At 34.2% G+C, this 12505-nt stretch overlaps 2 protein-coding genes and 1 long non-coding RNA gene across 13 annotated transcripts in view; 1 reads left to right on the top strand and 2 right to left on the bottom strand.

Annotated features, from left to right (window-relative positions):
• The window catches only part of LOC129941717 (trissin receptor), a 343356-nt gene that overhangs the window by 133486 nt on the left and 197365 nt on the right, over nucleotides 1–12505 (bottom strand). The window lies entirely within an intron of this gene.
• Nucleotides 4693–12150, bottom strand: LOC129941718 (uncharacterized). Of its 3 annotated transcripts, XR_008780916.1 has the most exons (3): nucleotides 12014–12150; nucleotides 11736–11946; nucleotides 4697–4902 (listed from the first exon to the last, which is right to left on the bottom strand). XR_008780916.1 is itself a non-coding variant. In XM_056050420.1 (2 exons), the coding sequence occupies exons 1-2, from the start codon at nucleotides 6973–6975 to the stop codon at nucleotides 4856–4858; spliced, it is 645 nt and encodes a 214-aa protein (XP_055906395.1). In that variant the 5' UTR covers nucleotides 6976–7057; the 3' UTR covers nucleotides 4704–4855. The 3 variants fall into 3 exon arrangements, 1 of the variants encoding a protein (XP_055906395.1); XR_008780915.1 differs by lacking the exon at nucleotides 12014–12150 and having other exon boundaries at nucleotides 4693–4902; nucleotides 11736–11876; XM_056050420.1 differs by lacking the exons at nucleotides 11736–11946; nucleotides 12014–12150 and adding an exon at nucleotides 6378–7057 and having other exon boundaries at nucleotides 4704–4902.
• LOC129941720 (uncharacterized) lies at nucleotides 10377–12191 on the top strand. 6 transcript variants are annotated; one of them, XR_008780919.1, is made up of 6 exons: nucleotides 10377–10511; nucleotides 10568–10795; nucleotides 10850–11014; nucleotides 11579–11677; nucleotides 11747–11989; nucleotides 12050–12191. It is a non-coding gene; the product is annotated as an uncharacterized LOC129941720 (long non-coding RNA). The 6 variants fall into 6 exon arrangements; XR_008780920.1 differs by having other exon boundaries at nucleotides 11579–11673; nucleotides 11747–12191; XR_008780921.1 differs by having other exon boundaries at nucleotides 11579–11673; nucleotides 11744–12191.

Below are 12505 nucleotides of genomic sequence, written 5' to 3'. Positions count from 1 at the left end.
AATGTATAAATAAATAACTTGAAGAAATAAAAACAGGGACTCAAATATGGTTAAATGAGACTGTTAGGGTTAATTAAGGCTATTAAATAGAGAAGAAGCTTTTAATGTAGGAGGTAAGTACATATTTAAAAGGTTAAGTTCGTTTAAGAAAATAAGGTACCTATTAATAAAGTTTGAGAGTGTTTATTTTTCGTTTTTGAGTACCAAAATTAAATAGAAAATATTGAAATATTTCGCATAAATAAATTGAATATAAAATACATTTAATGTTAAACTTAATACAAAGTTAAAACACTCTTCGAACACTTAAAATACATTATTGTTTATTTAAATAGGCTGCGATTTCATTTGTGTCGACTCAAAATTTGTACAGTAGGAATATTACAAAATTGTTTATTGAAAAAAGTAGTGATATTAAATAAGATTTAAAAAAAGGTTTTTCAGTAAAGACAATTTGTGAAAAATATTATGTTTTAAATGATAAGTCGCATAAAAGGAAATGGAAGTTAAACTGTTTGTAGGTAAAGCTTAATTTGAAGCAAGGTGAAATACAAAATAAAAATATCTTATTTAAACAAATTACTTAGTATGAATTTCAAACATTATAATTTCATATTTAATAAAAATACGTTCAAAAATAGTTCTTCCATGACATTGTAAAAATTACACCTCACCAGATAGTGTCATGGCTCCCCCAGTTCTTGAACGTGTTAATGATTAAAATGGACCATCTATTTTTGAACTCGTACTGTGGTGAGAGTTCTTAAAAATCTCAACATTCATAAATCTGCTGGTCCGGATGGTATCCCAGCTATTATTCTGAAGAGGTGTTCTTACACGCTAGCAAAGCCACTGCGTAAGCTTGTTGGAAAACTGCATTTGTTCAGCCAATCCAAAAAAAGGCGAATCTTCTTCCCCCGAAAATTATCAACTGATTGCACTAAGTTCTATGGTCATGGAAACGCTGATTAATTGTCAGTTTAAGAAATATCTTGAGAAACGGAATACGGCTTTCGTAGCAAAAGATTAACTGGTGATCTCATAGTTCATTTTACCGAACAGTGGAACAAATCTTTACATCGTTTTGAGGAAAGTAAGATTATTGCACTTGATATTTCAAAGGCATTTGATAAAATCTGGCATCTTGTTCTCTTACCGCAAATGCGTGATTTTGGTATTGACGAATCTCTTATTCGTTGGATTAGAAATTTTCTTTCGAACTGTTTAATACAAGTTGTTTTGAACGGATTAAAGTCTGATATCCATAAAATAAATGCTGCTGTGCCTCAGCAGGCTCCGTTTTGCCTTCGACAATTGTAATCATTTTCATAATCCAATACTTTGTTTCGCTGACGATATGATAGCTCTCTTAACTTTTCATATTAGTTTCCAGACTCTCAATCCTCTTCTTCGGATGTTTAACCGTCACGGAAAAACGCGATAAGCTTATTGAATTCCGATCTACACAGCATTGCTGTCTTGAATCGTTAAAGCAAGATAAACCCTCTTTGCAATCTATCTATGAGTGGCACTTGCACAAACAAAACTGAAAATCTTAACATCCTCGCCATGTGCATCAGCAAACACCTTTTGCGGAGCGATCATATACTAGATGCCGCCAAAAATGCCGCAAGATGTTTAAGTTTTTTGACAAGATGCAAGAAATTGTTCTCTGCGTCTGATCTGGCTACAATCTACAAAACCTATATATGTACGTCCGAAACTTAAATATAACTCTCATCTCTGGGCTGGTGCTACAGTATCTTATTTAATCCTTTTCGACAGTATTCAAAGTAGAACTTTTAAAATGATTGGTGACATTAACATCATCAACTCGTTTACATCACTCGAACATCGTCGTAAAGTTTCTTGTCTTACGTATTTTACCGTTATTGTAACGTTCTTTGCTGTAGCGAAATAGCCAGATGCATTCCTCCCCTTTACCAATTTAACCTTAATATCCGCACTTCTAGGAATACCCATCAGTTTACCCTTGAGCCAAGCTTCGGCCGTACTATGAAGTACAGAGATTCATTTCTAAGCCGTACTACGCGAATGTGAAATACGTTGCCAAGCTCTATCTTTCCCTATCATTGCAATGTTCAGAAATTCAAAATCAATGTATACCGGCATCTCCTATATAACCCTTCTGTTTTTTTCTTAATGCTCACACTGTGTCTTTGGCGTATCAAGGGTATACAAAACCCTTTTAGTGTTCGCTAATTATACAAACAAAACTGCAATTATTTATAAGAAAATAAGCTGTTTCATACTATAAACAAAACCTCGGTTATTGCAATTGTCTCAAGATGTCCCAAGTGCTGACTATAGCGTATGAGTGATATTTTGTTTTGCTTTGTTTTTGTTACTTTTTACCTTATATAATAGAACACCCTGGCGTAAGAGTAATATTTGTAAGGTTACAATTATAGTTATTATGTTAATTTTATTGCTCTTTTTTTTAGTTTGACAGAACAAAAACTTTGAAAAAAAAACTTGTACTAAATATTTTCGATGTTGAAGAATATTTTTCAAGCTCACTTTTCCAAACTACTGATGCTTAAGAAGGATGATACCAGCTGGGTTCTACATTTTGCTTTCACTTAAAATTAAAATCAATTAAAAATACAAATTCGAGTTTTAAAATTCATTTTTGTCTGTATTGATTTTTCGAAGTTCAAGACAAGTGAAGTTTGTTGTTCTACATTTCAAAAACGTAGAAATGACAATGACTTTCAAGCAATTCTTGAGAATTTGAGTATTGTTGCTACATTTAAATTCATGTTTTTGTTTCTAAGTATAAACAAAATTGGATAATCTTATTTTTGTAAACAAAACTACCAAATTTTAAGAACATAATTTTTTTAGAATAGTCAGATATTAATGATAACTACTTGTTTATGATTACGGTCTGGTTAGTAATCAAAGTTTTCGAATCGATGTCTGAAAATCGATAAAACCCCGAAAATAGTTAGTTTTTTACAAGTTTTGAAAATGTTTATCCTGATGGGCTGTTTTCGTGACCATAAATATTCTTTATGATTTTTTCTTCATTTTGAGATTTAAAATTATTTTTTTCTGATACTAAAGACAAAAGCAACATTTAAAAAAAAAATTATTGCAAGATTTTATTTTTGGCTTTGAGAAAAGTTTATTCACAGTAATAAAGGTTTTGCCATTGATTTGCAGTCTTGAATTTTGTACTCATTTTTCTGAATAGTACCTACCCCTCTCGTTGGACAGTGGAATACATATTAGAAATACTATTATTACTTAATTTGGAATTTGGAATTATTTTGCGTTTTCTCATCAGTTATCGAAGTGATTTTCACTCGCAAGTCAAACAGCTCACTGATAGATCACAACAGCTATGAACTGTTTTGAAAAATATCAGAACTATTATCTTATTTAATTAAGATTAAATTTAATTAAAATTAAGCTAACTGCAAAAGTTTAGGAACTGATGTTGTCATATGTCCCCTCAACTCTATTCTCAACCTTATAAAGCAAAAGTAGGCAAAAAACGGGTGAACCTTAGATTGACAAAAAATTTGCTGGAAATCAGTTTAAACTTTCTATTTTGGTTCTTAACATTGTGTACAAAGTCTTAAAAATATTGTGTCTTCGTAGTTGTTATGGACCACCTAAAGTCGAAAATAATAGGACTCAATCGCACAATCAGTGATGAGTGATGCGGTAAGTCGACCTCAGGTGTGTCAATACTTGTTGATACATTCGATAGATTATTGTGATGTGGTCTTTGGTCCATTGAGTTATTTGTAGGTTTAAGGGGACGCGCGCCGCCGCCGCTGATTATGGATCTTTTATAGTAACAATGAATTTTAAAAGTTAAACAATGTCCCTAAAAGACCCTAACGTCTTTCAAATTAAAGACGTTAAAGGTTAATTAAAATGAATGTAAAAGAAAATCGAGTATATTTAAGCTTTAAAGATTTATAAATCAAACCAGCAACACACGTACGTTAAAGGAATTTTTGAATGAATAGCAATGGTAATAACAAAATTGCCGTACATGGGACGACACCAAAGTTATTGTTTTGTGTGAATTTTTGGCCGGAGGCGTAATCGGTCCGTGCTTTTTTAGTTATTGAGGCGGCCACCGTCAATAACGAGCGATGATAGCTAATTTCTTATGGCCCAAATTGAACGATATGGATCTAGACGATATATGGTTCCAGCAGGACGGTGCGGCTGGCGGCGCGGCGGCTCTACGTGCCACACAGCAAACGCCACCACATCTACACACAACATTTGCCCACCATTATTGAAAAACCCTTTATAATGTAATAATTTTTTAAAGTACTTTTTGCATCTTTTGATGTTTTTATCTGTAAAACAAAATTTATTGGAATACGATATCTCTTTAGAACATTATTTTAAGATTCTAGGGACCTCAAAACGTCGAGAAAGGTCAACATTTTCAATTCAATAAAACCAAATTTTGTAGTAAACAATTATAGTAATATTATTCTTTTTTTAATTTAATTTGTTTGTATTCTAGTGAACTTTAAATATCGACAAATCATACAGTTTATAATTACTTCCGATGAAGTTATTATAAATTTATGTTTAAGAAATTTCAAGTACGTTTTTTATACAGTATTTTTCAATCTGTTTCGCCGATAAATTAAAATAAAAGACGATCTTTTCGTTCCAACGTTATAGAGAAGAATGATTTATTTTCTTGACATTATTGTCACAAAATAGGCATAATGGTACAACAATAAAAATGAAACATGATAAGCAGAATTTGAATTTGACATTTACAATTATATAACTTTATAAAAACAATCAAATTGAAGACTAGTTGGTGGGTGGCGTTCTGTTTCTTAGCTCAACATTCCTCCCCGGCGTGAACATAGTTCTCAACTCCATCTTCGTCTTGAGACATCATGAAACGATAAAATTAAATGATTAATACGATTCAAAAAAAATAAAACATATAGCACTAGATTAGGTACGGAGACATAAACAGAAAAGTTCAAACAAACAGATCTGGCTGAACGTCAGATATTAAATTTCCAATGTGACTATAGTTGTCTCATTCTAGTCCGTGCACCTTGATTTTCGCTTCGTTGTTTGTTGTTTGTAAATTTGTAAATTGTGTTCAAGTTTGTTTATCAGTGATATTAAATTGTGTTATTTTGTTATAAATAATAAATAAATTGTTAAATATTTATCTGTGGTGTGTGCTGCTAAATAAGGGTAAGTTTTTTTTTAAATTTTGTGTTAATATTGTAGGTAAGTTTAGTATAATAGCGTAATTAGTTGCATTTTACTCTTCCATAAGAAATACACAGGTTTGTGTGTTTCCCATAAGAAATGCACAGGTTTGTGTGTTTCTCATAAGAAATATACGAGTGCGTGTGTTGCCCATAAGGAAAGTACATGTTCGTGTGTATTTCGTATCTCCATTGAGTAAAATTCCATTCGTTGCAGACTAAAGGTCCCTTATTGGTTTCAAAAAAATATTATTTTTATTATTATGATATTATTAGTGGACTGTATTATTATTAATTTTTGTATTAATTAAGTTAATCGACGATAACAGTGGGGTGTTTTAGAATATTTTTAGAAAAAAAAATTGTTGTTTTTTTTGTTGATTTGGTTGACATCGTTTTAATATTTAATGTTTTAATGATTGCTTAAACTTAGTTATAGATGATTGTTTTGTTGATTTATATTTGAATTAGAGTTGAATGTGATTTTAAATGTGATGAATTTATATGTGATTATTTATTTGTTATTAAATGAAGAATGTTCTTGATGACATTAATGATAATATAACAATTTAATTAACATGTTTAGGTGTTTTTTAGTACGTGTGATACTTATGTTTTCTGCTGTGATAAATGAGTATGATACTGTGTAATTGTGGGTGATAGATTTAAATTGTTTAAAAATGCAATATCTCAATACGTTTAATGCTGATTTTCTGTGAGTAACATTTTCTGAATTGTGCAATTGAATGTCTAATGTTGAATATTTTGATTTTCTGTGACAACATTAGAATTGCATGACTGTGATAATCTGAAATATGAATGTTATATTCTGATTGACTGATTCATATTTATTGGTTGACTGAGTGTTTGTATTCGATTGATTGACTGAGTGTTTGTATTCGATTGATTGACTGAGTGTGTATTTCGATTTTGACTGAGTGTGTATTTCGATTTTGACTGAGTGTGTATTTCGATTTTGAGTGTTTTAGTGAGTGCATGTTTTGGTTCTAAATGAGAGATTGTTTTGTTATTGATTCAGTAATATAATTTCTCATGGTTAAATAATTGAGTTTTCGTCGAAAGATTTGTTACAGGGTAGAAGGCATATTTTAGTTATTGGTCTTTTGAATTCACCTGATTTTGTTTTTATAGTTACGACACGAGTAAGCTTATCAGCTCCTTGTACTAGTGAGGTAATACGTGCAAGAGCCCATTGCGATGGTGGCAGGCGTTCATCTTTTAGCAATACTAAATCTCCAACTTGAGGTTGTGGCTGTTGGTGTAACCATTTTGGTCGACGTTGCATTCGAGATAAGTACTCTCCGCTCCACTGCTTCCAGAATGAGTTGACGGCTGCTTGCATTTTATTCCATCTATTTAGATGAGTAATTTTTTCGTCGTTTATATCTGCTTCTGGTACAAGAAAACTTGATGTTCCAATTAGAAAGTGTGCTGGTGTTAAAATGGCGAAGTCTTCAAAGTTGTCGGATAAAGGACATAGAGGCCTCGAATTTAAACATGCTTCTATTTGAGTTAGAAGTGTGCTGAGTTCCTCAAATGTAAGGGTCTCGTTCCTAACGATCCGCTTTAAGTGAAATTTAACGGATTTCACTCCTGCTTCCCATAGACCTCCAAAGTGCGGGGAAGCGGGAGGAATAAAATTCCACTTTGTTCCGATGTTCGTTGTTGCTAATTGGACTTGCTTCCAGTCGAAATTTGCGGCCTTCAGCATTTTTTGAAGTTCGGAATTCGCTCCTACGAAGTTTTTTCCACAGTCACTGTAGATTTCTGTGCAAATACCTCGACGTGCTGTAAATCTTCGAAAGGCTGCCAAAAAGTTTGAGTTGTCATATCGGTGACAGCTTCAAGGTGTATTGCCTTGGTTGCTAAACATACAAATATGGAGAAATATCCTTTGAACGTTTTTCCTCCACGGCCTTTCCAAGATTTGACATCTATCGGTCCAGCATAGTCTACCCCGGTGTGGGTAAATGGTCGCGAGATTCTTACTCGGGGAGCTGGAAGATTTCCCATTAATTGCTGTAACGGTTTCGCTCCAAAACGAAAACAGATAGTACAGTGGTGAATATATTTTTTAACACTAGTTTTCAGGTTGAAAATCCAATATTTTGTCCTTATATATGCGATCGTTTGCTGTATTCCACCATGGAAAGTATTTTCATGCGCCTCCTTAATCAAAAGTTCTGTGAAGACATTGCTAGATTTTAAAATAATTGGATGTTTCTGTTCGTATTGTAAATTTGAATTTTGTAAACGTCCTCCTACTCGTAGTATTCCATGACTGTCAATAAAGGGATTTAATGATCCAAAATGTTTACCTGATGTTGGATGCTTTGTCAAATCCTTGAATACTTCTGAAAAGTGCTGTCTCTGTACTACTCTAATGCAATTAAAGGTTGCATTTCTAATGTCGGTTGTTGAAATTGGGCTTTTTAACTGGTCTTGTGATAATTTTTTAACAAAAAAGAATGCAATCCTTCGGCAGTAAGCAATGGTTCGTACGAGTTGTTTAAAATCTGAAATTTTGTTAATTAATTTTTGTACTTCATTTTCAGTTTCAACGACGCAATGCAGGTGGATTTTTTCTGGACGCATTTCTTCTTCGGTTTCAAACGATGATGTTGAACTTGGGCTCGAAAACTTCCAATCGGATTGAAGGTAGTCTGGTCCTCGCCACCAAAGACAGTTGTCTTTAAGTTCCAATGGTGAAACTCCTCTGGACGCAAAATCTGCTGGGTTCTGTTTTGTAGGAACATGATTCCAGATGTTGACATTTGTTAATCTCTGTATTTCGGCAACTCTGTTACTAACAAATGTTTTCCATTTTGATGGCGGTGCAGCAATCCAACATAAGGTTATCATAGAATCCGTCCACGCAAATGTTTTGACATCATTTAATTTTAAGACCTTTTGAACATAGTTTAAAAGTCGAGCTAACATCACAGCACCACATAATTCAAGTCGAGGAAGCGATATAGTATTGAGTGGTGCAACTCTAGTTTTCGACATAACAAGGTTGGTGTGAATTTTATTATTTTTGTCCAAGGTCCGTAAATAAACTACAGCTCCATAAGCCTTCATTGAAGCATCGCTGAATCCATGTAATTCTACTTTTAAATTATTCTTTTCAGTTTGTATCCAACGTTGAATTTTGATATCTTGAAGTACTGGTAGTTGTGTTTGTAGAGATAACCATTCTCGCTGCAGTTCTGGCGGAACAGTTGCATCCCATGCCAAACCCTTCACCCATAACTTTTGCATAATGATTTTTGCCAAAATCACACATGGTGAAATCCATCCAAGGGGATCGAAAAGTTTGGCAATAGTTGAAAGAACTTCTCGTTTGGTGACTTCTACTGATTCGGATTTGGTCCACTGAAAAGAAAAGGAGTCACTGTAAGGAAGCCATTTGATTCCAAGAGTCTTGATGTGTTCTGCTGACTCAAAGGGTAGCATGAAATCAACTGCACGGTCTTGATGAGCGATGTTCACAAGAGCTTCTTCAAAATTACTGGCCCATTTCCGAAGATGGAAGCCAGCTGATAATAAGAGTTGGTTGACTTCGGTCACTTTCTGTTGAGCTTCGTAAATTGAGTCTGCTCCGCTTACTAAATCATCAACGTACATGTCTTGTCTTATCATATCAGCTGCTAATGGATAATTTTGCCTTTCATCATCAGCGAGCTTATTCAAAGTACGTGTTGCCAAGTAAGGAGCAGATGCGGTTCCAAAAGTTACTGTTTTTAAACGATACAGCTTCAAAGGACTCTGGTTGTCACTTCTCCAATAAATTAGCTGATAAAGCGTGTCTTGGTCTCTCATTTGAATTTGCCGGTACATTTTTTCAATGTCCGCTGTCAAGGTAATCTTAAAAGTTCTCCATTTTAAAATGATGTCCATAATGTTTAATTGTGTCTTAGGTCCAACCAAAAGATGTTCGTTCAAGGACGTTCCGTCAGAAGTTTTGAAGGTAGCATCAAAAACTACTCGCAACTTCGTTGTGGTACTGGACTCCTTAAATACAGCATGATGAGGCACGACATAATAGAATGGTGAATTAAGAATTCCTTGGCTGACATCTACTTCTTCCATGTGATTTAGTTGAAGGTACTCGGAAATGCAAGCTGCATATTGTTTGTGTAACTCTGGATTGTTGTTGAGTCTTCGTTCGAGTTGAAGAAATCTTCTGAAGGCTCCTTGCTGACTGTTTCCAAGTGCAGGTCTATCACCGTCCTTGAAAGGTAATGCAACTTCAAATCTTCCATCTGGTAAACGGCAGGTGTTCATCTGAAAATGCTTCTCACAAGCAGCGTCTTCCGCAGCTTCAGGTTCATCGAACGGTGTTTCTTCAATTTCCCAAAATTTGCGAAGTTGTGAATCGATGTCGACAAACTGCAAGTGTATCCGAAATGTTTCGACAGGTACCTTACCAAAGACGATCCATCCAAGTTGAGTGTTTTGAGCAATTGGAGCAACTGCTTCTGTTCCCCTGACTATCTCCGGCAGAACTATTTCACTAAAAACATCACTACCTAATAGCAAGTCAACGTTAGCAGGTTTGTGAAATGAGGGATCGGCTAAACTCAAACCCTGAATATGGGTCCATTGATGTGGAAGAAACTCTTTATTGGGAAGTAAACCAGTTAAAGTTTTAAAAACGAACGCCCTAGCACCTATCTCAAATGAGGTATGTATCGATTTTAATTTTATGTTGACAAAGCTTTGACAAGAACCTGTTTTGTTATTTCCAAATCCAGAGACTTCGACAAGGGTACGACATTTTCTTAAATTAAGTTGTTGTGCTGCTGCTTCGGTGATGAATGTTGCGTCTGAACCTGGATCTATCAGCGCTCTCAAATTCACAAACTCTCCGTTCAATGACTGAATCTGAACTACTGCTGTGGCAAGTAGAACGAAAGAATTCGCTTGATTTGAGAGGTGATAACTGCGAGTGGTGTTCGTTGATGAAGCTTGATCACTACCTGGATGAAATGCTGGAGCGTTTGGATTGATTTGTGTTGATACTGGATAGCTATTTTGATTTGAAACTGGTATTGGATTTCTACGATGTGGTTGTGAATTGTGCGAATTAGACGGCTGTGAATTGTTGAACTGTGAATCTTGAGAAAATGAAGGTTGATTGTTAAATGACTGCTGAGTAGAATGAGAATCGTGTAAAAGTGAGTGATGTTTCTGTCTGCAGTGATAACATCGTTTCTCACTCGGACATTTGAATGTTTTATGGTTGTAAGCCAAACAATTTTCACAAACTCCTATTTGTTTAACTATCTTCATTCTTTCAGGTACATCCAAATCTAAAAATGAGTAACAAGAGCGAAGTGTATGCTGACCGCGATGACATACTGCACAACTACGAGTATCCTTCCTTGTAGAATTCAAGTGAAATACTCTTGGTTTGAATTTAGATGGTTCCTTACTAGTGGAATCTAGTGACTTCAACCCTGATTGGCAAACAACTTCTAAAGAACGAAAACGAGTTTCCAAAAAAACTGAAAATTCATGGAAAGAAGGTAGCTCCTTTGTTAATCCAAGCTTTTCTTCCCATAACTGTTGTGTTTTTATAGGTAGTTTTTGTAGCAATGTGAAAATCACGAAAACATCCCAACTTTCTACTGGCACACCTAAGTTCTTCAAAGCATGAAGCACTTCTTTCGATTTATCTAACAGACACTTGATGGAATCTGACGTTTCAACCTTAATTATTGGCTGCTCAAAAAATGATTTTAACTGTGAGTTGACTAAAATTCTTTTGTGGTCGTAGCGTGTTGTCAAAATTTCCCAAGCCTCATCATAATTATCATTATTAACCTCTAAATAGTCTAATAATGATGCAGCATTACCCTTTAAACATGATTTTAAATATGTCAATTTCTCGATATTCGATAAAGAAGAATTGTTGTGTATCAATGACACAAAAAGGTCATGGAAAGGACGCCAAGTATTGTAATCTCCATAAAAGGTTGGAGGAGTTATACGAGGAAGCTTAATCTCATGTACATGTGGTGTTTTCATAGTACTATTAAAATGAGATTCATCATTCCTTTCTACCTTTCTAGTGGCTTCACCAGATTGACCACCATCTAACTTCACCAATTCTTCTAAATCGTTTAGAATGTCTGATTTATAACAGAGACACATTTCGACAATGAAATCATATAATTCTTCACACTTATCCGCTACATCTTCGCTTTCATCTGATTTCTGAATGTCATCGAAAAGACTACTAATTTTCTTATAGTTATCATCTAAAACACTCAATCGAACATGCAAATAACTCTTGGATTTTCTTTCAGCACCCAAATTTTTATAACTCGTGAAACTCTTTTTGACTTGAGCACAAGTTTTCTTAAATAATTTCATTGAGGCTGATTCACTCATTGTAATATATGTATGTATGTATATATAACACTCAATATATGATATGATAAATATAAAAATTATTGCACTCACTTTAAAAGCAGGATAAATGATGAAAATTCCACACGATGATTTCGACAAATTCTCCACAGTTTCTGCACAGTAATGATGAACGGTGATAATGATGGCAACAGTTAAAACGGTGACAACGGTAATAACGGTGACAACGGTAATGCAGCAACAGTTATAACGGACAACAGTTATGAAGCAACGGCAATCCAATATCACATTTGGTGGTTAAATTCTCCAAAAAATATTGATTTTCTTTGTTACGTTTATTGCACTTTGTATAATTTGATATAATTACTCACATGAATTTATAAATTAATTGTGTTGATTAATTGCAGGCTGAGATGCTGACTGGGTACTTCGCTGGACAGGACACTGATTGGGAACTCCGCTGGACAGGACACTGACTGGATGCTCCGCAGGACAAGACAACGTATGGGTACTTCACTGGACAGTATGCTCGATGACGCTCGACGTACACTCACAATTTGTATTTTTTATCACAGTATTTTGTTTTGATTATGTCACAGTATTATTATTTTACTTTATTTATCACAGTCTTTAAGATTTACTATCTGTATATTTATCACAATCAACTTTGATGATATGTATTAGTTTAATTCGGCTCGATAGGACCAAATGTTTCGCCGATAAATTAAAATAAAAGACGATCTTTTCGTTCCAACGTTATAGAGAAGAATGATTTATTTTCTTGACATTATTGTCACAAAATAGGCATAATGGTACAACAATAAAAATGAAACATGATAAGCAGAATTTGAATTTGACATTTA

This window comes from Eupeodes corollae, chromosome 1 (assembly GCF_945859685.1).
Source record: "Eupeodes corollae chromosome 1, idEupCoro1.1, whole genome shotgun sequence".
NCBI lineage: Eukaryota > Metazoa > Arthropoda > Insecta > Diptera > Syrphidae > Eupeodes > Eupeodes corollae.
This window is presented reverse-complemented; position numbering and strand designations above follow the sequence as displayed.